General features: G+C 40.7%; 2 protein-coding genes and 2 non-coding genes across 18 annotated transcripts in view; 3 read left to right on the top strand and 1 right to left on the bottom strand.

Moving 5' to 3' along the window:
• PSPH (phosphoserine phosphatase) overlaps window positions 1-9,118 on the bottom strand; it is a 106,842-nt gene extending 97,724 nt beyond the window's left edge. For 5 of the 15 annotated variants that reach the window (XM_072837646.1, XM_072837642.1, XM_072837643.1 and 2 more), the window contains exon 1: window positions 8,941-9,108. The gene's annotated coding sequence lies outside the window, so the exon portion shown is untranslated. Of the gene's footprint in view, window positions 1-8,644 lie in introns of all 15 variants that reach the window. The other 10 variants (XM_072837645.1, XM_072837658.1, XM_072837648.1 and 7 more) reach the window with 8 other exon arrangements.
• A 74-nt stretch (window positions 9,119-9,192) lies between these two features.
• Window positions 9,193-19,862, top strand: CCT6A (chaperonin containing TCP1 subunit 6A). Its single transcript, XM_072837621.1, has 14 exons — window positions 9,193-9,443; window positions 9,898-9,961; window positions 11,777-11,911; window positions 12,661-12,834; window positions 13,328-13,431; window positions 14,044-14,154; window positions 14,439-14,598; window positions 14,691-14,773; window positions 15,706-15,802; window positions 16,132-16,279; window positions 16,930-17,063; window positions 17,798-17,900; window positions 19,128-19,200; window positions 19,463-19,862. The coding sequence occupies exons 1-14, from the start codon at window positions 9,307-9,309 to the stop codon at window positions 19,533-19,535; spliced, it is 1,596 nt and encodes a 531-aa protein (XP_072693722.1). The 5' UTR covers window positions 9,193-9,306; the 3' UTR covers window positions 19,536-19,862.
• Window positions 12,423-12,556, top strand: LOC140639244 (small nucleolar RNA SNORA22). The gene has a single exon (XR_012036035.1). It is a non-coding gene; the product is annotated as a small nucleolar RNA SNORA22 (small nucleolar RNA).
• On the top strand, window positions 16,325-16,464 carry LOC140639243 (small nucleolar RNA SNORA15). The gene has a single exon (XR_012036034.1). It is a non-coding gene; the product is annotated as a small nucleolar RNA SNORA15 (small nucleolar RNA).
• Window positions 19,863-20,217: the final 355 nt, after the last annotated feature.

Here is a 20,217-nt window from a genome sequence, read left to right as displayed (position 1 = left end):
TTCCAATTCAATGGAACTATTACTGTGGCTCCCGTTAGAAGCATTTCTCCCTTTAGAACTAAGACCAGTAGGCCAGTGGTTGTAGGGCTAGCTAGCAAAAATTTTACTAGTGGGTTATAGTAATGCCACTCCCACTGCCACCACTTGATTCCTAGACCTGTGAATGCTATGAGAAAAGTAGCACCATATATTGGACACTAATTCAGAGCACATTAACCGCCTGGAGAAGTTTGCCCCCAGCTCTACTAGGTACTGCCACCTACAGGGTACTGTAACTGCTGGAGCTGTGAGTCTGAACAGCCATTCCACTATCCCATCAACCAGCTACTTCAGGATAGTGGGGAACATTGCAAGACAAGTGAATTCCATGAGCATGGGCCCATTGCCACACTTCACTTGCTGTAAAGGGAGTTCCTTCACCAGAAGCAACACTGTAGAATAACATGATAGCAGATAAGGCATTCTTTAACTCCATGGATAGTAGTTTGGGCAGAAACACTGGATGCGGGAAAAGGCAAATCCATGTCCAGAATAAGTGTTGATTCCAATAAAAACAAACTGTTGCCTCTTCCATGACAGAAGCGGTCCAATGTAATCAACCTGCCATCAGGTAGCTGGCTCATCACCTTGAGGAACAGTATCATATCAGAGACTCAGTATTGGTCTCTGCTGCTGGCAAACTGGGCACCTGGCAGTGGCTATGGCCAAGTCAGCCTTGGTGAATCAAAGTCCATATTGTTGATTCCATCATAACCTCCATCTCTGCCATCATGGCCACTTTTAAAATAAAGTCATTGGGCCATGACAGCAGTGGCTTGAAGAGGCCAACTGCTATCCACTTACTAAAATCCTCCTCTACTGAGGTCACCCTTTGGTGAGCATTTATATAGGACACAAATATATTCACGTTTTTCACCCATCCAAGGAAGTCAATCTATGTATCTCTTTCCCAGACTCCCTTGTCACCGATTTTCTAATCATGTTCTTACCAAGTCCCTGACCATCCAGCCAAACCATTGGCCACAGCCCATGAATTGGTTTATAATCAACTCATCTGGCCATTTCTCCTTCTAAGCAAAATGGACTTCTAAGTCCCGCCTACTGAGAGGATCTCTCTTTATCATTGCCTTTCATGGATGTACACAGCTGCCCACTTTTGGGTGGTACCTGCATATCCTGCACAACCACTTGTAATTCAAGAACCACTTTAAGCCAAGTTTTCTCTTCCTCTGTCACCTGATCACAGTGAACTTCCCATGAGGTCACAGGTGAAGGCTGGGAGAGAGAGGGTAGGATAGGGATCCCTGCGTGGCACAGCGGTTTGGCGCCTGCCTTTGGCCCAGGGCGTGATCCTGGAGACCCGAGACCAAATCCCACATCGGGCTCCTGGTGCATGGAGCCTGCTTCTCCCTCTGCCTATGTCTCTGCCTCTCTCTCTCTCTGTGACTATCATAAATAAATAAATTAAAAAAAAAAAAAAAGAGAGAGAGAGAGTGAGAGGGTAGGATAGCAGGAGTTGAGACCAAGGATATTTGGGTCACTTCTTTATATACTTGTATTTCCAGGGCCTATTGGGATATTAGTCTACTTATAGTTCTAGAAGCAAAGAGGAATGGTGGGAGTGGGTTCTGAAGAAAATCAGCAGTGTCTTTCAAGCCAACTGCCTTGCAGGAGACTACTGCAGTTTCCTAGTGCAATGGAAGGTGTATCTCAGACAGGTAGACGGCTTGCTTTTTTTTTTTTTTTAAAGATTTTATTTATTTATTCATGAGAGATACAGAGTGAGAGAGAAACAGAGACACAGGCAGAGGGAGAAGCAGGCTCCATGTAGGGAGCCCGATGTGGGACTCAATCCCGGGACTCCAGGATCACGCCCTGGGCCGAAGGCAGGCGCTAAACCGCTGAGCCACCCAGGGATCCCCCCTAGACAGCTTGCTTCTATCGGCAAAGAATGTGCAACAGAATTTACAGGCCCAATGTCCCCAGTGTCATCAGGGTATTCTCATACATCCCATTCCAAATATCAGGATCCCATTCCTTCCTCATCAATGCTTTCATTTTTCAATTAAACTGTAAATCAGTTACTAACTAGATGAGATTCTGGGTTTGGTTTTCAGCAATCTCAGCTCTGCAGTTAAGTATCTCTTTAAGGATAGACCTAGAAGCTTTCAATCATTTATACAGTGCTTGGGCTGGCTGGGAATTTGAATCCCTGATCTCATCCTTTTTTCCCCCACTTTATTCAGTGACCTTAGGAGCAACAGTTAATCTCATTATACTCATTAGTTTGACAAAAATGTTTGAAGGTATCTCATACATGGTAATCCAGTTCCTTGCCTCTTGTGTTTGATTATCCAATCTATTAGATACTCCAATAGTGAGATTCTGCTCCTTTAGAGCCACTCTTAGCATCAAAATCTGTATTAGTCAGGATTCTCCAAATAGAACCAAAAAGAGGTGTGTATATATCTATATACCTATCTATAGTGAGGGCATTCGCTACTGTTGAGAGTGAAAGAGAGAAATTTATTTTAATGAATTGGATCATGTGATTGTGGAGGTTTAATAAATCCAAAACCTGCAGCATGCCAGCAGACTGGATACCCAGGGAGGAGCTACAGTTTTTATCCAAAGGCAGTCTGCTGCAGAATTGCTTCTTGCTATAGGGAGGTCAGTCTTTAGTTTAAAAAGGCCTTCAGCAGGAAACCACAAATGTTGGAGAGGATGTGGAAAAAAGGGAACCCTCTTGCACTGTTGGTGGGAATGTGAACTGGTGCAGCCACTCTGGAAAACTGTGTGGAGGTTCCTCAAAGAGTTAAAAATAGATCTGCCCTATGACCCAGCAATTGCACTGTTGGGGATTTACCCCAAAGATACAGACGCAATGAAATGCCGGGACACCTGCACCCCGATGTTTATAGCAGCAATGTCCACAATAGCCAAACTGTGGAAGGAGCCTTGGTGTCCATCGAAAGATGAATGGATAAAGAATATGTGATTTACGTATACAATGGAATATTACTCAGCCATTAGAAACGACAAATACCCACCATTTGCTTCGACGTGGATGGAACTGGATGGTATTATGCTGAGTTAAGTAAGTCAATCGGAGAAGGACAAATATTGTATGGTCTCATTCATTTGGGGAACATAAAAAATAGTGAAAGGGAATAAAGGGGAAAGGAGAAAAAATAAGTGGGAAATATCAGAGGGGGACACAGAACATGAAAGACTCCTAACTCTGGGAAACAGACTAGGGGCGGTGGAAGGGGAGGTGGGTGGGGGGTGGGGGTGACTGGGTGGCGGGCACTGAGGTGGGCACTTGAAGGGATGAGCACTGGGTGTTATTCTGTATGTTGACAAATTGAACACCAATAAAAAATAAATTTATTTTTAAAAAGGCCTTCAACTGATTGAGTGAGGCCCACCATATTATAAAGAATAAACCTGCTTTACTCAAAGTCCACCAGTTTAAATTGTTAATCTCATCCAAAAAAACACCTCACAAAAATTTTCAGAATAACATTTAACCAAGTATCTGGGAACCAATGTGGCCCAGGCAAGTTGACACATAAAATTAAGCATCACAAATGGTTATCTCTGATGGGAGTTTATGAATTCATTCAAAATTTGTTTTTGCTACTTTTCCTATGGTTATTATATACTGTATTATCTTTGTAATAAGAAAAGCATATATATATTTTTTAAGTTTTTTTAAATAATATTTGCCTTGGGAAGTCTTCCTTAGTAGTATGGCACTGAGAATATACCATTATAGCTGTGTGTCCTACTGTATGTTTGCCTAATAAACCAGGAAGGCTCTAAAGGAAAGGGTCTTCTCTTTTCATGTGTGTATGTTACCCAAAGCACAGTACTCTACCACAAAGTACACTCAAAGAATGAACAGCCAATAATAAAAAAAATACTACCCCAAATCAATACTATTCACCTACCCATTCTAAACCTGCCCCAATTCTGGGATTTCTTTGACCTTTTCAGATACCTAGACTAGAAATGGTAACCAAAGAGAACATGTTTCAAAATTTTGTCACTTTTATGTCAAGAATGCCTGTGCTCCTGGTCTTTTTGCTATCTGCATGTCCACTGCTTTAGTTTGAATATTCTGCTTATAAAACACGTGTTTTATTTTAAAAGAGTAATAAATACATGCTTATTTTTCAAAGCAAAGGTCAAAACAGATTTTTCAAAACTAGGTAATTCTTACATCATTTGGGAAGAAAAACAAACACGCAAAATAGGCAGAAAATTTCTGAAGAAAGACTAAAGAGGATCCAACCCTACCAAATTTTGAAAATACTATAAAACTACAGTAAATACAATGTTGCTACTTCTATGGACTTAGCTATGAAATATAGTCTAAAGTAGAGCCAGATACATATGAGAATGCAGCATATGCTAATAATTGCATTACATATTAATGGTGGAAAACGTGAATTATTCTTGAAAAAATAAAACTAGATTCTGTGTAAGCTCTTTCCAAACACCAATAACCAGTTCAGTTGTCAGACACCAACTTTCTTGATTCTCCAACACAAACTGGGTGTCCAGCAACTCAATTCAACTTTAAATCTATCTGAAATTAGCACAGACCCTGCAATTAATGGCTCAGTCCCAGAAGATTGCTTCTACCAGACACCAGTTTCAAACATGCTAACTCCATTTCTGTCTGACTTGGGTGCAAATTTTGGGGTTCCCACAATTCCCTCCTCAAGTTTGAAAATTTTTGAGACTGACTCAGAACTTGGGAAATCATTTCACTTAGGTTTACAGTTTATTATAAAGGATACAACCCAAGAAGAAACCAAATGTAAGAGATACAGACCAGGCACTGGGGAAGGAGCACAGAGCTTTCGAGCTCTCTCGATATACCACACTCCCAGGATATCAATGTGTTTACCCATCCCGATTATTCAATCATTTTTATAACTGATCTGCTACCCACCTCCACTCCCCAGAGGATAGGGGCATGGGATTGAGAGTCCTCACCCTCTAATCACTGTGGTTGGTCTTTCTAGTGACCAGCCCCCATCCTGAGGCTATCTAGGGTTACCACCTTGACTCACATTAGCACAGATTCAGGTGAATTCTAAAGGGGATTTTGTGGATAGCAAAAGATACTCTCAGCACTCAGAATTCTGTGCTGGGAACCAAGGACAAAGACCAAATACATATTTTTAGAACACCACAGATTCTTATCTCATTCCTTACCAAAATAAATTTCAAATGAATCAAGGATTAAAATGGAAACTAAAGCCTTTAGAAATACACAAGAAAACATGGGAGAATTTTAAGAATATTTTTTTAAGAGTGTAAAGCCTGGGCAGCCTGGGGGGCTCAGCGGTTTAGCGCCACCTTCAGCCCAGGGCCTGATCCTGGAGACCGGGGATGGAGTCCCATGTCAGGCTCCCTGCATGGAGCCTGCTTCTCCCTCTGCCTGTCTCTGCCTCTCTGTCTCTCATGAATAAATAAATAAAATCTTAAAAAAAAAACAAAGAGTGTAAGGCCTGTTTTACACAGTATAGCACAAAATCCAAATGCCCATAAAAGAGAGGGGAAAAAAAGAGGGAGGGATACATGTGACTACATGAAAAGAATTTTTAAAAATTTTAATTGGAAAAAAGACATAAATACAAAATACTGTACAAGCAGTATTTAGACAAGTCAATTGCAACACAGAAAACATAAAGAACTCCTAAAAATCCACAAGAAATCAAACAGGAAAACAGAAAAAAAGACACGAAAGATAGTTCATAGAAAAAGAACTATAAATGGCTTTTACAAATAAAATATATGCTCAACTTCACTCAATAAACAATACTAAATAAAATAAACAAGACGCCATTTTTTACCTATAAGACTTGCAAACATAGAAACAAAATGTTAAATATATTGGTATATACTCTTCTGGTTCTTTATTGATTTTGTATATATATATTTAGGGGACTTAATAAAAATAAAACACTGGACATACTTTGTATATTTTATATTTTCATGTATATATTTCTGCATCTCTCTTTTGTGGATATATAAGTGTCCCCTAAATTTGAGGGGTTTGCAAAAGTGAAAATATTCTGAATTTTTTAAGTTAATATTTTGATGCATACTCTTGTTTTGTTATAGATACATGGAGAGTGGCTGCAAAAATGAGGACATATAATTAGGCTACTTAAAACGTTTTCCCTAGGGCACCTGGGTGGCTCAGTTAGTTAAGCATCTGTCTTTGGCTCAGGTCATGATCTCAGGGTCCTGGGATTGGCCCCACATCAGGCTCCCTGCTCAGCAGGGAGTCTGCTTCTCCTTTTCCGGCTCCTGTTCCCCCTGCTTGTACTCTCTCTCTGTCAAATAAATAAAATCTTTAAATAAATAAATAAAACATTTCCCCCTCTTATCAAGAACAACTCTTTATGTCATTAAATATGCCTCATCACCTTCTGCATGGAATTTTGAACATCCTTCTTCCTGACTGCCCTATCCTTAGTCTTCTCCCTTAGTTCATCCTCCATTCCACCTCCAGAGTAATTTTCATCACTAGTGCATTGGGTTCCCACTGCTGGCACAGATATCTTAATCAGGACATGACAGTCAGGAAATGCTACTTCTCCAGATTTGTCTCTTGCAACCTTCTTCCCTCCATCCTAAGTATCCACCTTTCAGTGGGCATGCCAGCTCCTTCCATGTTGCTCTGTCTGGAAACTACTCTCCTAAACCCTCTTCTTTTGAACAGTGTCTATGTATCTTTCAAAATCCATTAGACTTGGGGATCCCTGGGTGGCTCAGTGGTTTGGCGCCTGCCTTTGGCCCAGGGTGTGATCCTAGAATCCCAGGATCAAGTCCCATTCAGGCTCCTTGCATGGAGCCTGCCTTCTGCCTGTGTCTCTCTCTGCCTCTCCCTCTCTCTCTGTGTCTTTCATGAATAAATGAATAAAATCTTAAAAAAAAAAAAATCCATTAGACTCACCTCACCTCGTCCTTCACACCTTCCTTCACACCTACCATGTCAGGCACAATACAAAGTATGCGACACATGCAATCTCAGTTACTTTTTTCTAAGATGTCACTTACTTCCACTTTATAGATTAGGAAATAGAGTCCAAAAAAGTTAACTTGTCCAAGGTCACCTACTGGTAAACATTGCAAAACTAGAATTTAATTCAAATTGTTTGACTCTAGGAGTCTTTCTAATGCACCACTTTGCCTCATTTGGGTTCTTTCATCAAGATTTTATTTTTTTTTTAATTTTTTTTTATTTATTTATGATAGTCACAGAGAGAGAGAGAGAGAGAGAGGCAGAGACACAGGCAGAGGGAGAAGCAGGCTCCATGCACCGGGAACCCGACGTGGGATTCGATCCCGGGTCTCCGGGGTCGCGCCCTGGGCCAAAGGCAGGCGCCAAACCGCTGCACCACCCAGGGATCCCCAAGATTTTATTCTTTATTGAAATCTCTCCTGAATCAAATAGCTAAACATCCGCTGCCACCTCAACGTCTTCAATCATGGCTTGAAATAGATCTGCTCCCACATGACCTTTCGTGTGAAATTCTCCAAAGACATTCTAAAGTTTTCCCGCTCTGTACATACATTAGCATGTAGACAACACTCCCTTGCTATACTCTTGCATCATATAATGAAAGCCATTCATTTGCTTGGAAGTGTGATATGGAGAACAGTAGAATGATATATGCAAATAGAATGCCTCTACAGGGATCCTGTGATCTTTCTGTTTTGCTGAGACTTTGTGTGGTGTGATGTCAATGGAGATGCCTAATTAAAATTCCATTCATTGTGGATTTCTTGCATTTGATTTTTTAAAAATATCGCGTTAAAATATTATTGATTTCAATTACTGAGTTTTGGTGCCCCTTTAAATTTGCACCTCAGGAGATCCACTCCCCTTTCCTACCTGCAAACACATGCCTGAAAATTCCAATCTTCATCTCTGCTCATATCTCCCACACATCTGCACAGTAAATAAATCCGCATGCATACCAAGTAAGATAAGCACAAGTCTCCTGTGTAATGCCATTAATCAGATTTATAATGTGCTGTTGAGATTCTCAAATATACAAAGCCACTTAAAAGCATCATATTCCAGGATATTCACTGCAGCTTCAATAGCAAAAGATTAGGAACAACCTAAATATCAACCGGTGTATGACAAGTTAATTCTGTCACTCTTACAAAGAATATCAGGCAGCTGTTAATGCGGAATCCCTATTTGTATTGATACGGTACAATCACCAACATACTTTAAGTATGGTACACCCATCACTGTGTATTCTAAATTGACATTTTGTGTGGGGGGGAAATGCTTTTAACTATACACATTTATAAATTCATAAATCACCTGGGAAATTAGAATATCTAAGGGTAATTGTGCTTGTCTGAAGGAAGCCGAACTAGAGGGACGAGGGCGTGCTTTTCATCATACACCCTTTGGAACTTTTGAATTCTAACGGTTTTCGTTATTATAAAAACGAAACACAAGACATTACTGAATAATACGGGGGTGGTGAATACTGGATACTAGAAAACAACTGCACACCTTTCGGAATTTTGTACTAAAACAGAGCCCTCTCAAAGCACGGGGACCACCACTCAAGCAAGTCTGAGTCTGACCACCTGCCTGGGAGCAGCGTGTCCCGCGCCGCCAGTGCACCAACCCCGAAGCTCGCTAAAAAGGCCCTAAGCACCTTCCATCCTGCACGCCATCTTCCCCTCCCTGGGCTCCGAACACCGACAGCAGCGGGCGGGGGCCCGAGCAGGTGCACTTCTGCACCCCGCAGCACCGAGAGCCCTTCCAAGCACACCGTAGGGAGGCCAGAAAACGCCGGTGACGGCGAGGCAGGAAGCAAGGGGAGGAAGCAGGGCAACACGCGCGACGGGGAGGAGGAAGCCCACCCTACCCCTGCGGCCAGAGACCTCCAGGAGAGAGCGGCCCACGCTCACTCTGCAGTCGCGGCCTCGCCCCGCCCCGCCTCGCTCCTCAGGTCCCGGGGCTGCAGAGCCGGACCCCGCCGGCGGCCACGCCGGACCGCGACGAGCCCTTCCGACCCGGAACAGGGCCCTCCCGGGCGCAATGGCGGCGCCGCGCGGCCGCGGGGGGCGGGGCGGGCGCTCGGGGGCGGGGCAGTAGCGCCGCGGCCCAATGGCAGCGGCGCGCGGGCACGCTGGGGGCGTGGCGACGCGCCCGACTTTTCCAGAAGACCCGGGTAGCGCCTCCCGGCCACGCCGAGCCAGCTGCGGGCCCTCAGCGCGCCGAGCCTCCTCTTCTTCCGCTGGTCGGCTATGGCGGCCGTGAAGACCCTGAACCCCAAGGCCGAGGTGGCCCGCGCCCAGGCGGCGCTGGCGGTCAACATCAGCGCGGCCCGGGGGCTGCAGGACGTGCTGAGGACCAACTTGGGGCCTAAGGGCACCATGAAGATGTAAGGCGGGGTTGGCGGTGGGGGGGAGGGGAGGGCGCCGCGAGCCTGGCGGAGGAGGGCGGGAGGAGGGGAAATGGGCTGCGCGGGCACCGCGGGCCGGGGGAGGGGGGCCGGCCGGGGCCTCTGCACTCGCCGCAGCCGCCCTGCCGGCCCGCACGCTCCCGGGTGGCCCCCGCGCCCTGCTCAGTCCGTTTCCCTTCTAATTGATGCCGCCTCTGCGGAGAACAAAGCGGCCTGCGTGCACGGCTCGCGCCGTGGAGACCCCGAGGGCTCGGCCAGCTGTTTCTCTGAAGGGAGAGCGGGGCGCTGCACGGTTCCTGTTGCCTGCCGGGTGCAGAGAAGCAGCCGCGTGGCCCCAACTCCCGAGGATCTGGGTGAAGCCCGACTGCAGTGGGACTATGGACTAGGTCTCCGATGAGAACGTCACACTGATTCATTTGTGCTCGTTGAACAGGCTCGTGTCTGGTGCTGGAGACATCAAGCTTACTAAAGATGGCAATGTGCTGCTTCATGAAATGGTGAGAGGCCGCTTGGTATGCTAAGTCAAAAATGTCTTGGTGTTCCATATCACGTGTGATTTGCAGGAAGATTTTTAATGTTCATTTTCAAGATAGAAGTTCACCATTGCTCAGCAGGTCTTTCAGACCATGGAGGAAGTAGAAAAGGAATAGAATCAGTAATCGTAGTGACAGTTCAATGCCAGGAGGAACCCTGGAGTCTGGTAACTTCTTTTTGAAGCCCTAATCTTGCCATGTAAATCCGTGGTTAAAGGATTGTTAGTTATTGGGGATCCCTGGGTGGCTCAGCGGTTTGGCGCCTGCCTTTGGCCCGGGCGTGATCCTGGGGTCCCTGGATCGAGTCCTGCGTCAGGCTCCCTGCATGGAGCCTGCTTCTCCTCTGTGTCTCTGCCTGTGTGTCTTTCATGAATAAATAAATAAAATCTTGGGATCCCTGGGTGGCGCAGCGGTGTAGCGCCTGTCTTTGGCCCGGGGTGCGATCCTGGAGACCCGGGATCGAGTCCCACGTTGGGCTCCCAGTGCATGGAGCCTGCTTCTCCCTCTGCCTGTGTCTCTGCCTCTCTCTCTCTCTGTGACTATCATAAATAAATAATAGATTTTAAAAAAAGGGATTGTAGTTTAAATTAACTATTAAAATTTGAAAAAAAAAAGCGATTGATATAGGTAGGTACAAAATGGTTTTGCTTTCTCTCTTTAAGAGGGTGATTTCTGTCAACATCCCATCTCTAAATGAAAGCGAGATAAAACTCTGCTTTACTCTAATTGTTTTTTTTTTTTAATTCTTTTTTTTTATTTATTTATGATAGTCACACAGAGAGAGAGAGATAGGCAGAGGGAGAAGCAGGCTCCATGCACCAGGAGCCCGACGGGGGATTCGATCCCGGGTCTCCAGGATCACTCCCTGGGCCAAAGGCAGGCGCCAAACCGCTGGGCCACCTAGGGATCCCTACTCTAATTGTTAAATCCCCACTGACCAAGGGTATGAGACTGTTGAGAAGAGCAGTTGTTTTACTCATCCCTAAGTTTCCAAAATCTAGCACTTAAAAACCAAGTAAAGGAAATGACCCTCCCCCCCGTGTTTTGAGTTTTTTATTGTGTAATACAGTAGATACTCAGAGAAGCACATGAACCCAGTAAGAAGCATACAGTATTATCCATATAATATATTTATCATCTACAAATTTAAATGAGATAGTTTGCAAAATATCTGGCCTAGATTCTTAAACTGTCAGTTTCCCTAAAAACAAAAGGTTGTGGAACTCTTCTGGATTACAGGAGAATAAGGAGATTTAAAAACTAAAAACAGTTCGGGAGCATTGTTTGGCATACAGTGCATATCCTGTTCTTAAAAACCTCTCAGTGATTTAGCTGTCACTAGTGATCTTTGCTCTAAAAGAGAACTTTTTTCTTTTTATTTTTTTATTCAATTCCAAGTAATACTGGAGGCTGCTGGGGTTTAATTTTAGAAGGAACCTGGTTTATTCTCCCAAGAGTCCTAAAGAAGCATGCATGGATTTGAAATTATTTCTTACTGTTAATTCTGTTACCTTCAGTAGACCTTAACAGTAAGCCTCAGATTTCCTCATCAGTAAAGTGGAGATAATCTTCTCAAATCTATATGTAAAAATATTTGGGTTATCATAAATTGATATACAAAATAGTTAATAGTGAGTTTTAAATCAGCATGGTATATAGCTGAACACTTGGGCAGTTTATGCAAATCGATGCATTTAAGGAGACCCTTCACATGCTTTAAAGTATATTTGGAGTATTTTCACTGAAGTAATTCTTTTTTTTCTTTTTTTCCACTTTCAGCAAATTCAACACCCAACAGCCTCCCTAATAGCCAAAGTAGCAACAGCCCAGGATGACATAACTGGTGATGGTACCACATCCAATGTCCTAATCATTGGAGAGCTACTGAAACAGGCGGATCTCTACATTTCTGAAGTATACATGATTCTTGTGTTGCCGGAAATTTCTATAAATTGAGGTGTTAATAGTAGCTGAGGCCAGATAGTACAAGGTAAAGAGTAGGGGGCTTAAATCTAGGAACCAGAGCCTATATCCTGGTCTTAATACAAGTTTATTGTGATCCTGGACAGATTAAGGAAACTTCCTTGGCCTGCAGAGGTTTTTTTGGTCAAGTTGTATTACATATTATTTATTTACATATGTCTGTAACAGCTTATTAGTTGAGATCTAGAAACAGGATGTTCAGGAGTAGGCATATTTATAAGGAAAACCAACTAAAACAAGTTTAATTAAGAATTACAGAATATTTTTAGCCTTGAGTAGTTTGAAGATTAAAGCAAACCTCAGTAGTGATCCAATTCTAAGAAAATCTTGGGCAGAGAGAAAAGGCAGACCCTTTGCCTCTGTTTTGTTAGTAATTGATGTAAATTGAAAAGATAAATGGTCCTATTGAGTACAGTTTTGAGTTTTAGACGTTCCCTGTGGTCTGCACAGTGAACACCCAAGTGTACTTTATAGTTCCCTTGGCTTTGATTCTGTGCTAGAGCAATGTCTGTTCTTTTCCTCTGCATTGAAAGGACTATTTATCCTTTTAAATGTATTCAAAAAGTCAGCACATTATATTCAAGCATGTGAATAATCTAGAATATTCCTTTAAAACTTACTTTAACATCTGATTGAAGAATTCCAGTGTTAGTGGTGATTATGTGATTGTATGTTTATAGGGTCTTCATCCCAGAATAATAACAGAAGGATTTGAAGCTGCAAAGGAAAAGGCACTTCAGTTTTTGGAACAAGTCAAAGTAAGCAAAGAAATGGACAGGGAAACACTTATAGATGTGGCCAGAACATCTCTACGTACAAAAGTGCATGCTGAACTTGCTGATGTCTTAACAGAGGTATGTTAAGTGTGGTATGTGTCTGGTAGTATACACCTATACTAAAAACCCCTGGTGTATTTTCTAGTTGGAATTGCAAGGTGCTATCTAAAACCTTCACAGTATCATGCCATGTGAAATAGTTTTTTTTTGTGGCAAAGAGCAGCAGATTTGTGTTCCTAAAATAATAGTATACCTGACCGTGTTATGAAAATACAATTGGAGCTTTCATTAAAGATTAATAAAATTGAGATTTCATTATAAAAAGGTTCATTGATATTTTTAATAGAATAGTAGGGATGTCCGTGATTCTTTATACATAATTATAAGTTGAGATGTCAGAAACGTAAATGATTTCAATCCTTTACAAATAATGTATTCTGTTACCTCGAAGAAAAAGGCTTAGGTCAATTCAGAGATTTTTAAAGAAAAGTGAACTTCTCTGAAGAAAAGCAACGTAAGCATGTGGACTTCTGCAAATCAAGATCATTTAATGGTTATGCTCTCATTGTAGGCTGTAGTGGACTCGATTTTGGCCATTAAAAAACCAGATGAACCTATTGATCTCTTCATGGTTGAAATCATGGAGATGAAACATAAATCTGAAACTGATACAAGGTAGGTGATAGGATGCTATGAAATATTTACACAATGTGTTTACAAATTTATAGGCACTTTATACAGTACATGTTTTTTGGCTGATTTCCTTTTCTTTGAATTTGTGTGTATTGCCTAAATGAATATTTAGTTTGCTCAATTGTGTTTCATCTTGAAGTTACTAATGATGTGCTTATAGTCAGAATGACTGTAAAAAAATGAGCTATGTCAGTGATTTATTGAACTGTGGGTTACAAAGCATAATAGACTATTGGGAAATTTCTAAAATATATATTCCATTTTAAAAACATAGTTCAAAAGTCATTTTAAAAGGAGGTGATCACAATTTGAGAGGCTACCAGTTGCAGCTGCCTCTCTGCAGAATTTTCTGTACAAGATAAGAGTTACTACTTTTATTTTGAATGGCTTGTTTTTGTACTGTGTTCTGGATATTGCTTTTTCATAATCGAACCTGCCTAGGTTTCATCCAAACAGTCTTTTTCAAAGACTCAAGTAATAAAGTCATGTGAAAATTATTAATGCAGCTTCAATTCAGTTATGTGAATTTTGTTAGTATATATTATGTATCATTTGGAAATCAATAACGAAACAATTTGTTACGTGTTTCAACAGCTTAATCAGAGGTCTTGTTTTGGACCATGGGGCACGGCATCCTGATATGAAAAAAAGAGTAGAAGATGCATACATCCTCACATGCAATGTGTCCTTAGAGTATGAAAAAACGTGAGTTTACAGGCCATACAAATGGAATAGGGAGGTGGAGGAGCTTGGTACTTTGGGCAAGTCACTTTGAGATTTAAGTTTCACCACTGCAAGGACACTAACGCCTCAGTTGGGTTCGGGTGAATTAAAGGAAGTAACCTTTGAAAACATACCAGGGGCAGGATTGGAACTCAGTGGCTGTCTGTTAAGTCTCAAGACTAACACAGTTTCTGAGGCTGCTGGTTTATCTCCTTAAAAAATAAACATTGTCCTTCCTCCCCCATAACTTTTTTTTTTTTAAATAGAGAAGTGAATTCTGGGTTTTTTTACAAGAGTGCAGAAGAGAGAGAGAAACTCGTAAAAGCTGAAAGAAAATTCATTGAAGATAGAGTTAAAAAAATAATAGAACTGAAAAAGAAAGTCTGTGGTGATTCAGATAAAGGATTTGTTGTTATTAATCAAAAGGTGAGAATGAAATTTTGCTTCATAAATGAGTCTGTATTGTGCATTGCTATTTTTAAGATGACTTCTATTGTAACGAACTGTTTTTGTTGTAGGGAATCGACCCCTTTTCCTTAGATGCTCTTGCGAAAGAAGGCATAGTAGCTCTACGTAGAGCTAAAAGGAGAAATATGGAAAGGTATGGATAACATATTACCTTAGATATGTAAATTTTTACTTAGTTTGTAAGTTACGTGGAATTACTACTTTTTCTTGTTCCTACTAAGTTTTTCCTTTTTTATTGTGAATGAAAAATATATATAATTTATTATTTGGCTTATCTTTTCAGATGTACAATCCAGTGGCATTAGGTTTCATTCACGTTATTGTGCAACAACCATCATCATTCATCTCCAGAACTTTTTCTTTTTTTTTTTTTTATCTTCCCAAACTGAAATTCTCTCATGAATGAAACAATAACTTTCTCTTTCTTTTCCCTCCCCCTAGTAAATACTTTTCTACTTTGCCTTTATGATATTGGTACCTTATATAAGGGAATCATGCAGTATTTGTCCTGTTGTGTGGCTTATTTTATTTAGCATGTTTTCAGAGTTCATCCATGTTGTAACATGTATTAGAATGTTGTTCTTGTTAAGGATGAATAATATTCCATTTGTATGGATATATCTATCACCTTTTCATTTATCAGTGGACATTTAGGTTTCTCCCTTTTGGCTGTTGTGGATAATGCTGTGAACATTGGTGTATGCTTTAGTTTTAAACCATGACATGTATATGTACATTTACTATGTCAAGAGACAGCATCAAGGGGTTTCAAAGAACTGCTTTTTCCCCCAGAGCTCACCACGGTAAAGAATTCTTGTTTTATTTATAGATTTCTTATCAGAAGAGTATTTGTGGACTTTGAAAGAGTGGGTTAAATGTCAAGTTAGGATAAAAGATGGTTTTTAACTTGGTGGTGGTGAATTTGAAGGTTTGAGTTAAAATAACATTTTGGCATATTTAATTTTAGTGTGTAATTCTGAAAGATTGCTTCCTAAAAATTATTAATCTCTTTAAACATAACAAAGCTACTTAATATGTCTCCTTTAAAATACTTCAATATTTCAGGCTGACTCTTGCTTGTGGTGGAGTAGCTCTAAATTCTTTCGATGACCTAAATCCTGATTGTTTGGGACATGCAGGACTTGTCTATGAGTATACGTTGGTAAGTGTATTTCTTTTCTGAAGATAATATGATAATGTTCTTTGGTTCTTGAATTCTTCGGTAGTAAAAAAAAATTCATTCAAACCTAGGATCATATTCTTGCTTTGTTTACATACATTTTGAAGGTTATGTGTAGTAATGATAAGGCATTGATGGGGAAAATCACATTGCTTTTATATGTGACCTTTTTTTATGAAGTAATTTGCTTTAATGTGATGGGTATGTTGTTCCCTTTTTAATATGTTACTTACTCTTTTATAAGCTCCTCTAGTCGTTCCCAGTCTTGGTACAAACATACCCTATTTTGAAAATACCTCTTTTTCACATAGGGAGAAGAGAAATTCACTTTCATTGAGAAGTGTAACAATCCTCGCTCTGTCACATTATTGATCAAAGGACCAAATAAGCACACACTCACTCAAATCAAAGATGCAATAAGAGATGGCTTGAGGGCTGTTAAAAATGCTATTGATGATGGTAAGATGCTTACTGTGTTTATATTCTTTTACAAGTATAAAAAAAGCATGGCTGAATACTGTGTTCTTTTTATCAGTAGTTTACACAGCCAGACACCATGCAAAAGTAAAGTGTTCCCTTTAAAATGCCTCTAATGGTGTGCTAAGCTTTTTCATAGCATATCATTTTTAAAAGTGAATACAAGTAGGTAACCTGGGTGACTCAGTGGTTAACTGTCTGCCTTTGGCTCAGGGCGCAATCCTGGAGTTCAGGGATCAAATCCCACATTGGGCTCCCTAAGGGGAACCTGCTTCTCCCTCTACCTAGGTCTCTTGTCTCTCTCTCTCTCTCTGTCTCATAAATAAATAAAATCTTTTTTAAAAAAAGTGATAGAAGAAAATGAACTAATAGTAACCTTCCAAGTACTAGTTAAATTGAAGCATTTTGCTATTTAATGTTTTTCTTCCAGAGAAATCTATATTTCTAATATATAATATTTTAGAAATATAATGTGTTGCTTATAGTGTTTTCAAATGCAATATTGTGGCTATTCCACATTCTCAAGAAATTAATGCTTTTTATGTTTGTGTTTTATGTATTTTCTTAATGATTCCACAGTTTTATTTTCTTCGTAGTTGATCATTTCTCTCCTTCCTTCCCACCCCCAACAGGCTGTGTAGTTCCGGGTGCGGGTGCAGTGGAAGTGGCAATGGCAGAAGCCTTGATTAAATATAAGCCCAGTGTAAAGGGGAGGGCCCAGCTGGGAGTTCAAGCATTTGCTGATGCATTGCTCATTATTCCCAAGGTATGACTACTTTAACAGTTTTCTTAACTACATCAAAATGAGTTAGCTGATGAAAGTTTTTTATTAACGTGGAGTCTTTCTCATAATGTAGAGTTGGAGTTAAACAAGTTTTACCAGCTTTCTCCCGAATATAGCTAAAGAAGCTATCTCTTGGGCAGCCCAGGGTGGCTCATTGGTTTAGCGCTGCCTTCAGCCGCGAGCATGATTCTGGAGACCTGGGATCGAGTCCCACATCAGGTTCCCTGCATGGATCCTGCTTCTCCCTCTGCCTGTGTGTCTGCCTCTCTCTCTCTCTCTCTCTTTCTGTCTCTCATGAATAAATAAATAAAATCTTTAAAAAAAAAAAAAAAACCGCTATCTCTTATCCAAATGTATTTGGTTCTTCTGGAAGGGAGTTGAATATCTGAAGTTTCAGAGGCAGGAGGTAAACTGTTTTAAGAGGATTTGCAGTATAGGGGTTATACTTGAGTACAAGCTTACGTTTTGTTTTTATTCTGTTGTGTGCTCACTTGGCATAGTTTTATGACCAGTGTGTTGCTGGGCTTGGGGTGGAGTAATGAGTTAGTAACAAATGTCTAGTTATTCTCTAATGTTCACTTTAGAGAATAACTGGTCTGTCTTCATTGAGGTTTTTTGATGGGTTTTTTTGTTTTTTCTTATTTAGAATTATGGTTTATTACAGATTGACACTTCTTAGGTTCTGTCCTTTAAAAGATTAAATTTTTTTGCTTTAGGTTCTTGCTCAGAACTCTGGTTTTGACCTTCAGGAAACACTAGTTAAAGTTCAAGCAGAACATTCAGAATCAGGTCAACTTGTGGGTGTGGACTTGAACACAGGTAAGAGAATGCAGCTATTTGTAGGGGAACTAGAGTCCGGTGAGATAAAACCAGGAAGGATCAAAAAAGGAACAAATGGGCAGCCCCGGTGGCGCAGCGGTTTAGTGCCGCCTGCGGCCCAGGGTGTGATCCTGGAGACCCAGGATCAAGTCCCGCATTGGGTTCCCTGCAGGGAGCCTGCTTCTCCCTCTGCCTGTGTCTCTGCCTCTCTCTCTCTCTGTGTCTCTATGAATAAATAAATAAATAATTCTTTTTAAAAAAAATGGAGACAAATGAATCTTGGAGAGGTGCTTTACAGTTTGACACCAGTGTTACTAGGGAACCCTGATTTCTGAAATACGATATAAAAATGGGATGACTAGATTCAGTAAACAAAGGGAATAGAGTGGACGTTTGTATAATTTTAAAAGAGTATAGATTTGTTGATTTTGCTGAGTAGTAGTAGGTGGCTCAGGTTAATACAGAAAGATTTCGTGTTGGGCTGGCTTTTACTTAGTTTTCCATCAGGGACTTTAATAAGAAAATAGATGATCGTATTCATGGGTGAAAAAAGGCTGAGTATAGCAAATAATGCTAGAAGACAGGACCAAATCTTAAATGATTTAAAGCCCTAGTCTTAAATGCAGTAACACAAAATATTTAAGTACAAAGTGGAAGAAAGATAACTGAGATACACACCCCTGCAGCATACATAAGACCTTTGTTGTCAATAGCATTTCCATCCAAGTTAATAGAAAAGGTTTCTGGGATGAAGGAAATGATAAACCCATTTTGGCCAGATTATAGTTCAAGTGCTCTAATATGGACAAACAGAATGAATGTGTCTTGAAAAATAGGGATGTTCAAACATTTGGTAACCAAATGGAGTATTACTATTACTGGAAGTTTTCTGAGTAGGGATCAGCCACTTAAAGACACTGGACACAAGAGTCATGGTTTGGAGCAAAATTGGACTGAGGAACTTTGGTTCATAGAATAATCAATGATGAACAAATCATAAAATACTCTGTTGTCTTAGCATTTTGATCTTTATAATTTGCTGTGTGAGGGCAGCCCCGGTGGCTCAGGGGTTTAGCACTGCCTTTGGCCCAGGGCGTGATCCTGGAGACCCGGGATTGAGTCCCACATCAGACTCCCTGCAGAGAGCCTGCTTCTCCCTCTGCCTGTGCCTGTGCTTCTCTCTCTCTCTCTTCTCTGAGATTTTAAGAATACTGGGTTACTTTTCAGGTGAGCCAATGGTAGCCGCCGAAGTAGGCATATGGGATAACTATTGTGTAAAGAAACAGCTTCTTCACTCTTGGTAAGTTTAAGAAAGCCAAAATTAAAATAACCTTTAGGAATATCATATTCTTAATCTGGTATGTTCCATTTAATTTCTTGGGTTTTTTTGTTTTTGTGAAAATGTAATCAACTGAAAGTATAGAAACTAAGCTACCCTTCCATGTTTTGGAGGGGAGAGGAGAAAGTTAATTGGATATAATATGCACAGTTTGGTCGAGAATTGAGTTGAATTAGGGTTCATATCTCAAATCTGAACTATCTGATTTCCCCTGCCCTTTTAGCACTGTGATTGCCACCAACATCCTCCTGGTTGACGAGATCATGCGAGCTGGAATGTCTTCTCTGAAAGGTTGAATTTGAAGCTTCCTTTGTGTCATCTGAATCATGAAGACTACAGAGAGACCTTAAGGATATAGCTATGGAATTTTTGTCCAAGCTTCAAATAATTTTAAAAAGCATTTTCTTTCCCCATATTAAAAGAGAATATTGACACTTAAATTCTGAAGTTCTGAAATTAAAATTACAGTATTTTTTTTAATTGCACTGCAGTGTACACACATTAAGTAGGCTATTTATACCTAGTGAACCAGATGTTTTGCTTTAGCTTCAGTGATGTAAGAGTACCATGTTAAATAAATATGTTATCTACCTTGTTATTAAATGTTCCTTGAAAACAAATAATGGTTTAATAATTTGTACTAATGGATGCAATTTAATTTACCCAATAGTTTCCTACTGTTACACATCTAAGTTTGTTGGTAATATAAATTAATACTTAAAGTAACTTAAGATTTTGAAAGCATCCCTGTTTCTTTAGTATAAATTCCTATGAGTAAAATTATTGGATCATTGGGACTTATAATGCTTTCGAAGTAGCTTTGGTAAGATGCTCCCCAGAAAAGTCGTCGGGCAGCCCCGGTGGCTCAGTAGTTTGGCGCAGCCTTTGGCCCAGGGCATGATCCTGAAGACCCGGGATCCAGTCCCACGTCGGGCTCCCTGCTTGCAACCTGCTTCTCCCCTCTGCTTGTCTCTGCTT

The sequence above is a fragment of the Canis lupus genome, chromosome 8 (assembly GCF_048164855.1).
Source record: "Canis lupus baileyi chromosome 8, mCanLup2.hap1, whole genome shotgun sequence".
NCBI classification, from domain to species: domain Eukaryota; kingdom Metazoa; phylum Chordata; class Mammalia; order Carnivora; family Canidae; genus Canis; species Canis lupus.
This window is presented reverse-complemented; position numbering and strand designations above follow the sequence as displayed.